Source organism: Tigriopus californicus, chromosome 1 (genome assembly GCF_007210705.1).
Source record: "Tigriopus californicus strain San Diego chromosome 1, Tcal_SD_v2.1, whole genome shotgun sequence".
NCBI classification, from domain to species: domain Eukaryota; kingdom Metazoa; phylum Arthropoda; class Copepoda; order Harpacticoida; family Harpacticidae; genus Tigriopus; species Tigriopus californicus.
The window spans coordinates 11,977,675-11,995,067 of NC_081440.1; the positions used below are offsets into that span (position 1 = coordinate 11,977,675).

General features: G+C 42.3%; 3 protein-coding genes across 4 annotated transcripts in view; 2 read left to right on the forward strand and 1 right to left on the reverse strand.

Annotated features, from left to right (window-relative positions):
- The window catches only part of LOC131889833 (bicaudal D-related protein homolog), a 32,760-nt gene extending 15,485 nt beyond the window's left edge, over positions 1-17,275 (reverse strand). Inside the window, exon 1 of one of the 2 annotated variants that reach the window (XM_059239047.1) lies at positions 16,740-17,275. In XM_059239047.1, coding sequence (XP_059095030.1) covers positions 16,740-17,091 — 352 coding nt within the window. In that variant the 5' untranslated portion in view covers positions 17,092-17,275. Of the gene's footprint in view, positions 1-5,606; positions 8,117-16,739 lie in introns of those variants that run through there. The other variant, XM_059239055.1, reaches the window with a different exon arrangement.
- Positions 11,136-12,141, forward strand: LOC131889903 (proteasome subunit alpha type-5-like). The gene has a single exon (XM_059239129.1). The coding sequence runs from the start codon at positions 11,275-11,277 to the stop codon at positions 12,001-12,003; it is 729 nt and encodes a 242-aa protein (XP_059095112.1). The 5' UTR covers positions 11,136-11,274; the 3' UTR covers positions 12,004-12,141.
- On the forward strand, positions 12,150-12,545 carry LOC131889912 (small integral membrane protein 12-like). Its single transcript, XM_059239139.1, has one exon. It carries the CDS (start codon positions 12,150-12,152, stop codon positions 12,381-12,383), a length of 234 nt encoding a protein of 77 aa, XP_059095122.1. The 3' UTR covers positions 12,384-12,545.
- Positions 17,276-17,393: the final 118 nt, after the last annotated feature.

Consider the following 17,393-nt stretch of genomic DNA (forward strand, 5'->3'; position numbering starts at 1 on the left):
CTTGCTCGAAGAATCCATTCATAGTCCTGTTGGATTTGGAGAATCACTTTGGTATGACTCACGTGACTTTACGTGATGGAAAACTAGTCTAGTAGATATATATTGTAACTCTCGTTTGCCAGCTTTCACAAGTGTCCTTTTTCGAAGGAGAAAAAAGGTTATGCCATAGTCGTCCTTGACATTGTATTGTAAAGGAAAGGCTGTGGGGAGTGGGTAAATACAGGCAAATGATGCACATAGGTTAGTGAGTCAAGAGCAAGAAGACCCTTTACGGACCGAACGGGATGTGAATATTCATAATGTACAAACGCAGCTTTTCATGCAAGACCAATAACGAAACCTCGTAAACACTCTATTTAACACAAGCAAAGGTATTATTATGTAGTCTATTGAAATTTCTATTGTTTTCGGCAAAGTGGGTACAAGAATTAGTGAGACCTCCAAAAATACAAAATTGAAGGGCCCCTTTTATAGTAGATCAAGGGCAATATCTGTGCTATCTTCGTATCTTAACTTGGGTTCAAACCAATCTAAAGAAGATAAAACCCGATTGGATGCTGATCAAGACAATCTATAAATAGAAACAACTTAATCTAGAGAAGAAATCTTAAACGGAAAGGGAAATGGCTTGATTGGTATCAGCTGATATTGGGACCGAACAGTTTTTTCCGCAATCATTCCAATATGCCTCTCTCTCTCTCTCTCTCTCTCTCTCTCTCTCTCATAATGAGAAGACTACAATTAAAAACCAGAGTAATAAAACTGTGCTTTGAGACAAGAACATCTGACCATCTCCAAAGCATTCATTGTGTTATGGTCAAATCTTTCCACAGTCCTAATCATCGCACTAATAAAGCCAAGATCACTTAAGGCTGGGAAAATATGGCAGGGGAAACAATAGATTCGGAATAATGAGTCCAAGTCAAAACACAATTACAAATAATTCCACGACCATTTGTATCTTGCCAAGGCATCCGCTTCCTCGTGTTTCGAATATCCTCTTGCCATTGAGCTGGCACAACGAGTGTCCAACTATAGTCCGCACAAAAGTCTGTAGACTTGAATCAAAAGGCAAGGAGGAAAATTCCTCGATTGATACCCTCTCAAAATGATGTCCTTGAGGAATTGGCGGCCGTGTAAAATGGCAATTGCAAAACGAGCACAAGCAGACGAAGCTCTACGCAAACATGACCCGTAAAAATTGATATCCGCCAATCCTCGAGGCATTATTTCAAAATTGGTATGCCAATCAAAGAATAGGACTAGGACCAAACTCGACCAGGAATGCAAGCGAACCTGGCCTTTGGATTGCCGAGCTGACAAAACCAATTGGAAAATGGCCCCATATTAGCTCATTTGGAAATGAGTCGTTCTCAAAGACGAAACATCGGGGGGCCATTCGTGGTCACATTTTTTAAGAGGTGGTAGACGGGACTTGAACGGGGCGATATAAAAAATTGAGAGGTGCATTTGATTGAGATACTATTGATGTGCTAACCTTTTTTCCCAACTGAGGACATGTTTCAATTACGACAATTTTGTGCATCTTAGACTGATGCGTCCGTTTTAGTGATTGATAGCTGGATAACAAATAAACATCGTCTCGTCTCTACTAACAAGACAACGCCTTAATACTTCTGGTGCTGAGCAAAATGTTATTCAGCATTTGTCGAGAGAAAGAAATTATGCTCATAATGCATGTTATGAATCAGGTAAACGTAGATGGTGCATATAATGAGGAAAACTAAACAAGATATAAAACGTGCGCTCTGTGAGAAAATGAAATCAATTTCATGGGATAGGTGGCGCCCGCGCCTGATGATAAGAAAAAGGGGCGCCCTCTAGCGATTTTTTTCACATGATGTCTCAACCCCTGAGTAAGAGAGCAGGACTTGCTAAGATCTCCCAAAGGGAAGTTCTCACTTCCCTGATTAAAACTTTTTGGGTAATTGACATATCACTTGAATCAAGTTTTCTCTTTCCCACCCATTTTCAAGCTCCTAATTAGGAACATGGGAGATGCATTCTCTTTATCTCCAGCACTGCAGATCAGATCATGTGATAAACTATGCGAATGAGAAGTTTCACAACTTTGGGTGGTGAATTCATGCTTTACACTTTACATATCGCGTGGCTAGTACATCCGTAGTCTGCAGTTAGCCTTCTCTAGTTGAAAATAATTTGAGCTTCGAGGGCCTTGACACCTTGTGAAGTCATCATCATCTTTGTCGACGACAGAAAACCCAGTTCATGGACTCTGTAAAGCGTACGCGTATGTACAATGTAGTCGAAAGCGGTGCTCTACAGGGATGTGTCAGGTAGATTTATGGGCTTCAATTAGATGTGGGGGGGCTTTAGCCGTTTCGTCTTTACCTTGTATGAGGTTTTAAGAATGGGACAAACTCCAGCTCTTGCCAAACACATTTTCAGATGAACCTCAAACGTCTTAGTCGTGACCTGCTCATTATGTCGAAAGACTCTTCATAGATCCTCCAATGTCATCTTTACCATCTAATCAGTTCATGCGCTTGCTTATTCAAGGCGAATAAATCGGATCTTAATCGCTTGAGGAACAAAGACCATTGCAATTATTTGAAGTTCTTGCCGTTGTGAGGGAAATTTTTACAGCAAAAGCTCACCTTGATCGAGAACGAGGGAGAGACAGAAAGTTTTCCCAAATATCGAGAATCGATCATTTCTCATTATTGTGTCGACCTTACCCGAAACTCGAATCCATACCCCTGAATGGAGAAGGAGATTCCAATCAAAACTTGGGCATTCTTGAACTTCCTCTCAACATGAGATGGTGCAAGCTACAATTAGCGAGCGAGACCCCCAAATCTGCAATCCTGCCGACCTTCACTTTTCAATGGGGCCCTTCCTTCAATCACAAGAAATGCTTCGATATCAATAGATAAACATCCACACCACACATTGTTAAATGCTATGCTGAGCAAAGGTTATTTTTCATTTTGGGGAGGGTTCGGCAAGGGCCCATGCTGGGCCACTTTCGAAACAGCTTCAAATTATCTAAATATTTAGCAAGTTTATTCCGCACGACATCCCCATTGCCTGTGATAAACGCCACGTTAAGGAAGGTATCTTTGGCTTGACGCTCAAGTTCTTGGAGGACTTCGGTATCCTCATAAATTTTGTGTTCTGATTCGGTTCGAAACTTAAAACTTGTACTGTACTCTTCCGCTTCATGCAAGTTGCTTCTCAAAGTGCATTGGAAAATGTCACCTTTCATTTTAAACTGAACGACAAAGTACACGTCAGGTATGGTCCCAATTACTGATATTGGTTGCATCCTTTTAGAGATTTGACGCTCGTGACTTTCCAAACTCATGTTGCAATCTGAGCACGAGTCCACAACAAAATACTAATTTCTGGCTAGACCATCTCGCCCCCCCCCCAAAAAAAAACGATTTTGTCTTGTTGGATTACTGGGAAGGCAACAGAAGTATTGAAGGCATATGGTGGGCCTGTAGAGCAACCAAATTTGTGCATAAACAAATGAACAAATTTACTCAGATATGGAATGACAGTAAATGTTCGTGAACACAAAAGGTACGAGCAACCTCATACATATTTTTCTCGTTAATGTGGGAGGGCGAGACGCTATCAAGTTCAGTTTGAATTAGGCAAATGAGCCGTAGACTCGAGGGTATGCCAAGATCATCATCGTTTAATGATTCTAAATTAAAAATTCGCAAATTCAAACGGTAGTGCAATTGATGAAGTACGTACATACACCATATAGCGGCCAAAAATTCGGCTATTTTATGATTTCGCTGGAGTCTAATAAAAACGTGAAGAAATCGAGCACAAGAGCTTAAACCCTCTTGAAGCTCTTTCCCTCTGTAGTCGGAAGTAATTTGGGATTTTGATACTGACGAAAGCTTGAATCCTATTCTAGCAACAGGAATCCACAAAAAAATAACCTTGTCATTTCACTAATGACAGTATTTCAATCCTAATAATAATGTCGGAATAAAAACGAAGTGCCTTTTCTATGGTGCAATCATTTTCAGCCGAACTTCGGTTTCTATTATGTCTTTCAATACATCGTTAATGTTTAATAAGCTTAACAAAGCTTGCAGAAACCATTTTATTGTAAAAAATAACAAGAGACGATCCTTTCAACCAACTTTGTTGTTCCCACTATAACAAACGCACAAAGTGGAGTAAATAGACTGTAGGATGGGGGCTAAGAATGATAAGTTTTCCATCTTGAAATGCTGGGGATTCCATTCTTTGTAGCGTTAAGGAAGTCATACCATAATCTTAGACTTATTAGACACATCATCTGTGTCCAGCTGTACTTGCTTCAAGAGATTGGATATTGATTACGTATAACAGCCAGACTCATAAGTAATAATCACGTGGGTCGAAAGCCATTATTTCTAATCTTTTCAGGGATACCGAACACCTGAATAGGTCCGAGATTGAAACCCCACTCTTTAACATTGTACACCTCATTCAGATTAAGACTTCTTTTTCATCTCAGAACAGATGTTCCGCACAACATGGCAACATTAACACAAATCACCAAAGCAGTTCTCACCCTTGGCAATATTTTCCCTCAAATTCTTTGGTATATTGCGTCAATGATAACCTCCATGACATTCCAACAACCAAAATTGAATCCTGTGATCAATTAATATGTCCAAGATGAATTATTTTACCGTGGACGTGAGTGGGAGCTTTCAAACTCCCGAAAGAACCGCAATTTGGGCGGCATGCTATTCTCGGTAATGAAGTGGGAATCAAAATTCAGGAGGCAAGATGCCAAGCTGATGCCAAATACGACCGATCAGAGCACCAACACACAAAGCCTCCACAACTGGTCAAAGCTCGTTCATCAGTCTGCCATTCACATTCAGTAATGCAAGTGTGTCCATGGTTCAGAAATAATAGAAATGAGATTTCATACATAATCACCGCGCAATCCAATTGTTGTAGACAAGTGCGTCAAGAACGAACAAGTTCAAGTTCATCACAATGAATTCAGTGGGGGATTTTAATATACGTTCCTTGTCATGAATGGCTTTGTATCTTAGACAGGAGCATTTGTTAGTTCTCCAAACGAAGCTGAGAGAGAAATCATTCAACCACAAAGTATCGCAACGATTGTTTGGTTCAAAAGACATTACAGCAGAATTTTTGAACATATCCCAGATGTATTGTCACCCTCAAAAGTACTTAAACTGCAAGCAGGATTAACACAGAAGTGATCATCGATCTGCGAGGGCAAAATTAAGATTCATTGCCATCACGGTGCCATTTTACAACTACAGTATATATATAATCAAGATCTCGTCCAGCAAAAGTACGTAGCCTCGATGCTTGCAATGACCGTCAGATCCATGACAGTTTTAAAGGGGTTTTCAACCAGTCATGTTCATAAAAGGTCCTAACTTATTATAGAGTACGGACAGTTTCTTCGCACACATCGCTTGAAATGAGTCATCTCTTTGAGTCGAACAGTCGAATTCAAACGCCAGGCCACAGAGAACGTTCATTCAACAACAAGTAACAAACCGTCCAGGCCAATATAGCCACCTATACGGATCGGGTATCAACCAAGACTTTGAGTGTCTTACCTGTTCCAGTCCAGCAATCCGTACACTCCTGGCACAACATGGACCATTCAAAAGCCAGATCACTGTGAGAGGCTTGGGAGAGATCCCCTTCGCCCTCTCCACTGTAGTATTCATACTCTGGAATGGGCGGTAAGGATCGAAAGTTTAGGTGTTCAGACTGGAGGTCGCCAAGAAAGACCTCGCCTGAGGGACTAGAGGCGGCTGTTGGGGAATAATCGAGTGATTGGGAACGGTCCAGAGTCACGTTGTTTGGGCATGAGCACATATTGGCCCTTGGTCACTCCGTTGGCGGGTCACTGAGGTCGAGTGCCATTTCAGGTCGCCATGCACTGACGAATTTTGACTGAACCTCAACCGGCCAAGGCAACAATCAACCGGCTAGAAGGTATACACAATCTCACCGATTTGGCGCGAGATAAGAGACAAGTAATTTCTCAATCTCTTCACGTCCTGATTTTGCCTTCATCTTTCCGGGAAAAATCCTTCACATTTCTCAAGGAGGGCACGACTCCTGGCGTTTCCCAGTTCTCTCAGGCCCACATTGTCCGGTTGACAAGTAATTCTAAACGGTTGTATCGATCACTTTCCAAGCAAGGCACCAAAAACGCGAATCCATAGACCACGAGGTTGCTCAAAAAGTCTCCCGTCTCTCCGAACGCCACCGACCAGTCATAGACCAAAACAGAACTGATATGATCGAATGAAGCTTCACTCTGCAGGGATTTTCGGGCGAAAAATGTGCTTTTTTACGATACACTCCAGGCTTTGAGATCACAGTGTCACGGACGATAGTGTAGGAGTGTTGTTCGAACTCGAGTTTTTTTCATTTGAAGACTTCTTGTTCACGTCCATCCACAATCTGGTTTGGGGGCGTACGAGCGCTCCTTGATGCGGTGGCGCCAAGATTCAAAACCCGGCGTTCTCCCCTTGTGATATTGACAGATCTAGTAAGGGCTTCTTGCCCTGCAGAGGTGGATGGGCGGTTGGCAAATCCGCGATGGCCAGAAGTAAGCGAGGCCCTCAAGAAGGGCCTTGATTGCCCAAAACTCCAGATGCAACAACTATCAAGACAACAAGGGAGAATTGTGTTGCTCGGAGGGACGACCAAAGGTGGAGAGGAAGAGATGACGATATTGAGATTTGCAGATTTCGATTTCGGTAAAGGCCAACCCAGCCAGACAATCCAATCCACTCCAGACCCTGCTAATCTTGTTTGTGCAAGTGAGAGTGAGCTCTCAAGATTTAGGAACGAAAACAAGCAACACGAAGATAGTATGGCGGAAACTTCGGGCCCCTCTTCCTCATTACTCGACTTCAAATTCAGAGGAGATCACGGGCGAATGATGAGGCAAATGGTGAAACAATGAGAATCTTGGGCCGGAAGTCCACTACTCATTGCGCTCGTCAGTTGTTTGCCTCCACTACCAAACAACACCTCAATTAGAGTTGTTTTAAAGGTCACTTGATTATTTCTTCTTTCACTTAAGTCTAACGATCTCTTTGAAAAGGCTTTCGTGTTAGCTCAACGATGTTTCTTGATCTTCTAGGCTGAACTGATCAAGCGTTCCTTGTTATCCGTGACGGCAACAGATGTGTTTTACAAATAGAGCAACATTGCTCTGTTATCACTTGTGGGCTGTCACAGTGCAAGCAATCCAAGGGCCTTGTAACATAGGCCTCTTCTTCCTCACGAGGAAAGACAACATGGGTAAGAAGAACAATGGAGGCCCATTTTTGGACCAATTCACCCATATGGAGTTAGTAAATCAGATATGCGATGAAAGTCTCGACAAACCCTGAACAAAGCGGAGTTGTTTGATGGCACGGCATGGGTACATGTATCATAACACGATACCGTCCAAGTCAATCCCCTCGATGTGGAAATTCCTTATCAGGTGCCTCTAGAAGTTCCTGTACCATCTATCTCTTCAGCTCCCGACAAGATCCTTGATTAATGGCACTCCAACACTTCACCACACACCCATGAATAGGTCATTCCACTATACATCATTCCGGAAAATTGGACGAGTTACGCCACCTCACGCACATGCCTGACTGCTATACTTTTCAATCCACCATTGGATGAACTGCTCAAGGAAAGCACGAACATATGACAGTTGGCATGTCCAATGAACTCACGGAGCACTCGAACTTGGACAAGTGGACATCATCCCCTCGTCATTAAGAAGTTTTCACAACTGTACAATATCGATCTCGACGCTTCTCTTCGCATCTACTCCTCGCTGAAGAATCTGATGCTTCCAAGATTGGTTGTTGCTTGTTCACACACATTCTCGTTGGAGGTAATTGGAGGCGATGGAGACCATTCGTAAGAGAAGGGGGGGATTTGATTTATTCACCGGCCTATTTCCTCTGAAGTTTGAAACTGAAGCCATACCGGGTATCTTTGTTTACAACCAGAATTTCCTCTCCATCCAAGACCAACAAGAACATAGCACTGTCAATAGCTTTTTGAAAGTACCTACTTTTTCACGTACTAGCAACTCTTGCTTCGGACAAACACCGGGAGATACTACTGAAACGTTAGCCCTGTATCACTGTATAGAGTACGTTGTGAGTTGTGAGTACAGTGTGAGGTAGTCGAGTAATGGATGGTACACACTCACCAAAGGGTGTGTGTGTGTGTGTGTATGTGGGAGATAGATCGAGAGAATGAGAATAGTTTGGTAGTGGTTGTCTCATTTTTTAGCTGCCACCAAACATTCCAAGCTGTTCTTGCGTAGAAAGAATGATCCCACTTGAGTGCTCCTACCCAGTGGTCTTCGTGATCGTCAAGCTGCTCATGTTGAAACGCAACCAAATGACAAAGTTGATGTTGGTGTCCAATGATCAGCCCTGGCTTTTGGTGCAAAGACTTCCACGAGCTCATGATGCATGAAGTGCGATTTTGATGGATCAGCACGTGAGCTGTTCGGCCAGATAGCCTTCCTTCACTGCCAAATTCATGCAGTACTCGACTATTGTAAAAATGGCCTCACTTATTATCTTGGGATCTTTTCTATTCTGGGATCTTCTTCAACTAATTGCATTTCTTCAAACCATGTTGCTTCCTCCATCCATTCCACTTTAAGAATTTTTTCCCCCTCATGAATCGCGAGCTTACGAAAAAGAACTGCAAAAGCAAATCTTGATCATCGCAACTTCAATGCGAATAAATACAATAATGGTTGGGAAGTTGCAACCTCGGAAATGCATTATACCCAGATAAGCTCGTGCGATTTTCAAAATAGGTAGATCATGCATTTCCAGAACCAATTCGACTTGGTACAGTAGAAATGGACACTAAAGGTTACTCGTCCGCCCAAAGGCTTTCAATTCAACTTGAATTTCCGGAATATCGCACGGGCTTGATCGAAAACACTAACAAAGAGGGTGTCGGTGAACAATATGCATGCTCTTTGGATGCCGAATGCCGAGTATCACCTTGATCCATTTCAAGCAACTCGGATTGAAGAGGATGCTCGAAGAATTCTAATCCGAATTGGAGAGAAATTTGGTTCACATTTCGTGTGACGATTGCAACTTGCTCACAAAAGAAGAGTGATTTTTTTTTGTGAACACTTTGCAATGCTATCCCACCGGGAAGGAGCGAAAGTTGGATGGATGGATGGAGGAGGCTGTGTTTTCCCCCTCTCCATGATACTTGCTTCGCTTCTCGATGGTCTAGAATTACTCCTTGTCCATAATAGGTCAGCAGTAAGTTTCTCAACCCCCTTCCAAAGGCCCCTCTGTCCAAATCCCGAGCTGTGTTCCAATATGGATTCATGAGCTACAGACAAATTGTTCACAGACACTTTGGTCTGCCGAATGATGCCTCGTCATGAGGTCTCCTTGGAAGTTCGTCATGAATGATTGAAGCGATCTTGAGCATGACAGATTACGAACAACGAAGAACCAAAATGCGAAATCACCTCATGAAGAAAACGAGCCATTCATTTGACGGCACTTAAGAGACCATAAAGGGGTTCCTGCATATTCCGCCAACTCTTGACAAGGTCACACTGAACACCAGATAATAATCCATTCGTTGGGTTTAGGGGGCGACGGGAGCATTCACAATCACTTGAACACGCCATTCAAAGACCATTTTCCGGGTTGAATTTCTCGTCAAATCTACGGGGGAATGACTCGACACCAAGGCAAGGAGGCACTGTCGGGAATTGAGATTCCAATCAGAGGGACGACAATTTCCCCGTCGTAAAAATTAAGGCAATTCCGCGCATTTTTTGAGAGGACAACAAATTGTGATTTTCTAGCGGGGTGTCTGTTGGTACGGTGGATAATCCCGCCCAGACGACCTCGAGGTAGCCATCCACTTGGGACCTATTAAACCTATTTGAACATTGGTTTACAACTCTTTGCCACGCAAATCTCCACGACTCTACGAGCTCAGCAGCCTTCGCGTGCATTTTACGTCGAAAAATGAAAACGTTCAAATGACCGAGATACAAGCACTGCAGCGACCAGGAAACTCGGGATTTCTCAAAATCACGGAGGCCAACCAGATAAAAAATGGTGGTCGACCTTTCACGGGAAACAAACAAATAAATGCACAAGTTGCACATCCCGTATTTAAGCTAGGGGTTCACTCTCAGTTTTAATATTTGAATTTCCTGGGCAGAAAAGAATGGGTCGTTGGTTCGCTTGATTTAGTGTCTGGCCGGCCAACTCAGCAAAAATTTGTGAGATGTAGGAAGGTTTCTTCTCAGAGAAGATCAAAAAGCTTAGAGAAACCACGGTTTGCTAGAGCCCTTTCACTTTAGTTTTTCCTTTGAGGCACCGGGAAAGGGTAAAGAATCGTTCACATAACGAATGAAATGGGAAAAAATGGGGAAGGGAACAAAAAATGCGATCCAACCAATGAAACAAAATTATCCTATAATTATACCCTGCACATTCGTGAGTTGGTTACAATATCCTGCGTTGATTCGAAGTTCATGGATCCGCTGTCATCGGGAGTAGTTTAGGTATTTGCTTGTAGAGGTCGCTTTGTCGTCAATATCTTACTGAATCATGGAGAGCTCAGATTGATCTTAACGCCCTCTAGCATCACCTTGCTGGCCAAAGCGCCATAAACGCCGACAACTATAGCGCTCTACCAACTCAGGGAGTCAATTCGGCCATGGACATCACACACACCTCATAGTTCAGTTAGATTATATTATACCTTCAGCCGATATTTCCTTCACGAATTATTTATAAATTCCTCCCATTTCATTTCTTTCTTTTCAACCCAATCTAATCCCAAATTACCATTCATTCTCTCAGGGTGGAGAAAGTCTTCAAAACACATGTAGAGCCGATTGTTAATAAAACGAAATACTTTCTCTCTGCATATTAACATATACTCCCATTCAGACGTCGAGACGACCAAATTTTCACTGGTTCTCTTCGTGTTATCATTCTCTCTATTTTGACTCTTACTCGTACTCAAGTGTCTTCCAGTTTTGGGTTGCACATTGAGTTGGTCACCCTGCCAGCTCCCACAAGTAAGCAGTTCCCAAGGAAATCTTGCCCAGTCACTCAGTCAGTCACTCAGTCAGTCACTCAGTCAGTCAGTCAATCGCTTCAATCCTCGCCATCGTCTCGCCGAAGCCGATTCTTGTTGGTCCATCATCCCGCCCATATCCCATCCCGCCTCCTCGCCATGTTTCTGACCCGCTCCGAGTACGACCGTAGCGTCAACACCTTCAGTCCCGAGGGTCGTTTGTTCCAGGTGGAGTACGCTATCGAGGCCATCAAACTTGGCTCCACGGCTTTGGGCATTCAGACCTCGGAGGGAGTGGTTTTGGCCGTGGAGAAGCGCATCACGTCGCCCTTGATGGAGCCCACCTCCTTGGAGAAGATTGTGGAGGTGGACCGCCATCTGGCCTTGGCCTTCAGTGGATTAGCCGCGGATTCCAAGATGCTCATTGAGCGGGCTCGTACGGAATGTCAGAACCATTGGTTCACTTTTGATGAGACCATGCGCATCGAGTCTGTGGCCCAATCCGTATCCAATCTGGCCATTCAGTTTGGCAACGCTGATCAGGGCGGCTCGGGCTTGAGTCGACCTTTCGGCGTGTCCTTGTTGTTCGCCGGATTGGATGAGAACGGGCCCGTGTTGTTCCATTTGGATCCATCCGGCACGTACGTGCAGTTTGAGGCCAAGGCTATTGGTTCGGGCAGCGAAGGCGCCCAACAGAGCTTGCAGGAGGTCTATCACAAGTCCATGACCTTGCGGGAGGCCATCAAGTCGGGCATGACCATCTTGAAGCAGGTCATGGAGGAGAAGCTGAACGACACCAACGTGGAAGTGGCCACGGTCACCAAGGACAAGGGCTTCCAGATCTTGTCCAGCCAAGAGTTGCAGAATGTGATCAAAGAACTGAGCTAAACCACCACACATGGTTACTTCATGGCACTTTCTTGTGTATTATGGAATATTCTCTTACTATCCCTTATAATAAAACAGACTCTTTGAACCCCGATCTGTGGCTGGCGGCACTTTTTTCAAGACTAGAGTCGTTTCAGATCCGCAACATGTGGCCGGTTCTAATGGCTGCCCTGCGGAACTACGCGCCCATGGTCGTGTTCCCGGCTGCGTGCGTCATTGGCGTGATCGGCTATAACTTGGAACGAACGCTGACGGATCGATCCACGCCTTGGTCCAAATCCGTGATTGAGCGGCGGGAAGAGCGGAAAATGAACGAGAAACCCGAAGACGAGTTCCGAGTGCCCGCTACGATCTTTGAGCGCCGCCAGAATCCCTCGTGACCAGCACGGTTACCTTGGTTGGCCATTAGTCAGATGTATTGCAACTATTTTTAGAACGATAGAGTTAGTCGCTAGGACTTAAAAATATTCATTTTTGGCCTGCCTTTGGAGCTTCCTGGAAAGGCTCGGCGGAAGAAAAAATAAAGATCTTTAAAGCACTAATTATATCTTCTTCAAAATATCGCCCATTAATGGAATGGCTAGCGGAAGATCTATTCTGGACGGGTTCAGCTTCTTGAAGCGATAGAAAACTACATAGAAAAAAAAACGAATGGGGTATTATTACACTTCGAATGAGACATCAGTTGCTCGGTGAACATAACCTAATGCCCCAGATAGTACCAAGACATAACTAGAAATCTAAGGCACGGAATATTGGCTGCATCGATTTTTGTGCCCAGTTGCTTGTCTATGGATAACATCAAAAACGTATTATTTTGGAAGATCGAGAAGAAAATTTTTTTGCTAGCATTGGATTTAAGCCTTCAATAACAATCATCTATTTTGGACGCTGAATTGATCTTCAAGCTTAAATTTTTTGCTCGGAATTGGTTTACATCTCGAAAGATAACTGATCCCAATACAAATTTTGGTCCAAAGGCCACACATTGTGAAAGATTAAATTATACATCTACGCATGGATCCGGAACACGACCACCAACTGTCGGTTCTGACTGGTTGCATCAAAACATCACACAACTCATACCAACCAATCCAACTAAAGACAAGGGTTGCAATGAGCAGAAATTTTGAGAATCAGCAAAAGTTTAGAGACTCTGGTACCTTTGAGTATTGGGAAGATGTCCATGTATGACGTTCTTAAGCAGCATGAATAATGGCTCGAATTGTGCAAAGCAAAGAACGCTTTCTCAGCTTTCGCAAAGCTTACCTTCAGCAAATATTCAGCTTATTTTGATTTCTGACGCGTTTGAGTTGTCTTAAAGAAAATATTTCGTAATGGTTCGATATGATTTGAAACTAGTGTTGTTTGCTACAAAAGCAGTTGATTCATTTTGTCTCTTTATGATGCTATATAAGGCCGGTCAAAATTTGCAAAAATCTTGCATATCCGATTTTTTTAAACATCTGGCCACGAACCTACGAAAACCGTAGATACTGTCCAATATGATAACAGTCGCCCACATGGAAACTCATTATGTACGCATTGATAGGCTTTTGACAGTCTTTCAACATCTCATTCTTGTGTGCCATGACTAGACCTCGAGAAAAAATTACAACCTGAAAAATAAACTATTCAGCTTTTTGGGGCAGAAAAATATTTTTTTGTGCCAAATTTCCGATTTTCCGAGATTTTTCTGAAAATTCATTGCATCTGCAAATTTTGCACTTTTAACAACAATATTTAACACTTTTCTGCAATTCATTATGCAATTTCAGTCAATTCAGAGAAAAAAAAACAATATTCATGGTAATTTTTAAGAATTCTGGTCAAATTGATGGAAAATTGTGAACTTTTACGACCTGATTTTTTTTTCTTCAAATCTTTTTGAAAAAGGTACCCGTGGGTATGAACAAAATTGCAGACATATTCCCAACCACCTACTTTTGTATTTTATCCAGCTTAAACAACTCTTTAATCACTGCAATTTTTTAAGATACTATATATTTCAAATGTTGGAACTTAGTTTTTTTTTTTAAATAATGAACTTCGCCTTTAAAAACAGGCGCATCTTGACGTGTTTTCATGATTTATGGGGTAAATGATTTTGAGGTGGATAGTTAGTTTGCGAAGAATTAACTTACTATTACTGTCAAGAAACTTAATTTTCTGAACAAAATTGTTCGGCAATACATTTGCTGCGACGCTCTGACATTGTCGCTTTTTCTATTGATGAACTGAGATTTATGTTTTTCACGAAATATCAAGGATGAGCAAAATGCTGCTCAGTCTAGGAGGCAGCATGGACAAGGCAAGAACTGCTCCCAAAGGATGTCAGATTCAAACTCCAGTGCTAGAAGAAATTAAGATATAATTGTCGTTTTCATCTACGGGCTGCTTGATGGGGAAGTCAAAAACAGACCTTACACCTCGCCAGAGCGTGTTGGCGCCACTGTTTTGGCGAGTTTGTTTGCAATTTTATGCGTAAATTCGGTTGAATTTATGTGAAGATTTGCTGTCAATAAAGACCATATATATCTACAAATTTTGGCCGGCCCTACTAATCATGATAACTTTGAGACTGCAAAACTCCATCCGATCATGGCCAGGCTTCAGTTGTCAAGAAATCAAATCATTAAGTATCAAAGTGGAAGCAAAATCAAAATCATGAATGACTCATTTTTTGCACTGTTTATGTTTACAGTTGCTAGTGAGCCAAGAATAACATTCCAATTCTTTAATGCATCATGAATTTGTTTATTTTGAAGACGTAACTTCAGATTCATTTTTCGATAAGATTAATCCTTTTTTCGTGATAAAATCTTTCAAATCATATGCTATGAAAGCATATTAATCTTTCTAGCCATCTTGTACTATAGTCAAATAGTGTATTTTGTCTAGCTTCTCTGCAAGTTTTGTGCACTTTCGGGTACTTCTAATGCAATTTTGTTGTCGCTAAAGACCATTTCTATCTGGAAATTTCGGATCGGGCCTAGATTTGTCACCCATCTTTCTTGGCTCTTCTTAACATGCCTTGTAAGGCATCTTAAAGCTTTTCCTTCTCCTTTTACTTCGTGCCTCATGTTGTGAAATAAACTGATCTGACACGTAGCGGACCGCGTTTCTCATTGTAACCAATCAATAAGACACCCTGTACACAATTAGATTGTTTTGCGACAACTTTGGTTTGAACACCTTTCACACGTTACAATCCAATTTTGATGGTACACCTCTCTGTGTTATGGAAAAAAGCTTTGCTTTCTGGATGCGTAAAACGAAATTCATGTCTTGGAATGACAAAAAGGCTACCTGATCACTTAATTGCCCACCATGTCAAACTTAGACGAGCCAAATAAAACGTTGATAGAGTTTGCTCTAGGTCTTGAACGTAAAAAAAAATCAAAACTCCGAAGATCTCGAGAAAATCAGAACGGACTGACTATAAAATCTGAAGGAAAAGTTCAATTGAACGCCTTAAGTTCCGAAATGCATGTAAGCAAATACAAATTTTTTAGAAGACCATCTCATGGGTATCACCACGGTTACGTACTTTTGCCTGAAGTTGATAGAATGACGCATTGTCATTTTATCCTCCCAGGTTCAAGACAAAACGCATGGCCGTCTCTCAAGACTTTGCGGTCTGCTTGTCAGATACCGATACAAATGGCTATCAATAAGTTAGTCCCGATTGTGTCTGAAATTGCCATAGCTGTTTTGTGGTTGTCATGAGCCGTGCTAAACTTGGTGAATACCTCTTACCTCTAGTAAAACCAAGATGAATTTGGACGATCAGATGTTGATGGATCCTTTCAAAATCATTGATGAATGATGATTCTTCCAATAAACAAAACACTTACATATAAACTTCATTTAACGCCATCCAAACGCACATATAACGAAAACCAATAGATTTTTTTGTCCTCGCAAATCTGCGTAACGCAAATCATACCAAATTTAACCGAATATCAAATGTTGTTGTGCACTTTGAGGAACTGGAAATTGACCTCTCCTAATGAAGTATAATAAACCTTTCTTTGCCCTTTCCAATTGATGTTTCGCTTCAAAATGAATATTTTTTCGTTTTATTTATCTTTTGTCTGTGAAAAAATGGCTTCATTTTTAAAACCCCATTGAGTTCATTTTCAAATGTTAAAGTCTCTGATGATTCATCGAGGGCAGCAAACTTTTGCTTGACTCACTTTGAATGACAATAAAAAGGCTCACTCACAACAGAAGAATCTTCGTGCCTTCAAGCACGTTGATTGATCCATTAAAGTTAATGTTTTCTTAACAAAATGTCAAACCTGCAGAGTAAACACAAATCGATTGAGATGTCGGTCCTTGTTGCCTGCATTCAGAAATGCTCAGTTTTTGTGATTTAATGATCAAGATTTATGTAGGATATACAGATGCATGTGGACATGTCATTAGCTCAAAATGCACCACTTAATGCTCTCCTCGAATCGATTATGAGATTTTAGTTGAAATTCTTTTTCCCTTTGGCCTCGACTGTAGTTGGAAAAATTGCCTCGAGTTCAACCACAGATCAAGGCATCAACCTTGACGGGAAGGAAATCAATCGAACTTGATTGAAAAAAATGAAAAACTCAAGCCATCCGACGACAAATCGAATTTACCCGAGGCAACGCAATTTTATACACAAAAGCAACATCTATAGAAAATAAGACCTTAACCTTCACCGGCCTCGAAATTGAACAACAGCTAAAATAGCTCACCTGTTTCGTAGTCCAGTCCGCACAGAATACACTGGGACTCTGACAAGATGGACGCATGTCTGGCGAATTCGAGGCTACTCAAAGAGATCGCTGGTTCATACTCAAATTCCATCTCATCGCCCGATTCGAGGGCCTCCACTGAGTCACCCTGAAGGTCACCATGTGTCTCATGATCCAAACCATCCTCCTGGTACTCATCTGACAAGTTGAACTCGCCATCATCCGATGATCCTGGATCCAGCCTGGACTCAGGGAGATCCTCGGTTTGGGTCTCCATCTCCTGCCTGTTGCTCACCCTCACCAATGACGCCATGCAAGCCTCGCAAAACTTTGGAGGCTCGCTATCACTCATTATGTAAAACAAACACTCACTTTATCATTGTTCAAGCTCAGCTTGTGCTCAACAATTCACATCACTATTCACGACATAATCTCATGGGCTGCTGTCAAGTCAGGGATGTTTGCTGTTGTACCTAAAATCCCTTGGCAGCCAGCTTCGTATCCAAGGAATAACACCACCACACCACCATCACCATCGGCGCCACCACCTTTTTTGACTACCCGCCACAGAGTATGCACACGGAGTAGTCCTCCTTGATCAACTCCGTTCACCACTCACCCTAGGTGCATGTGCCCTGGTGCAATCCTCTCCAA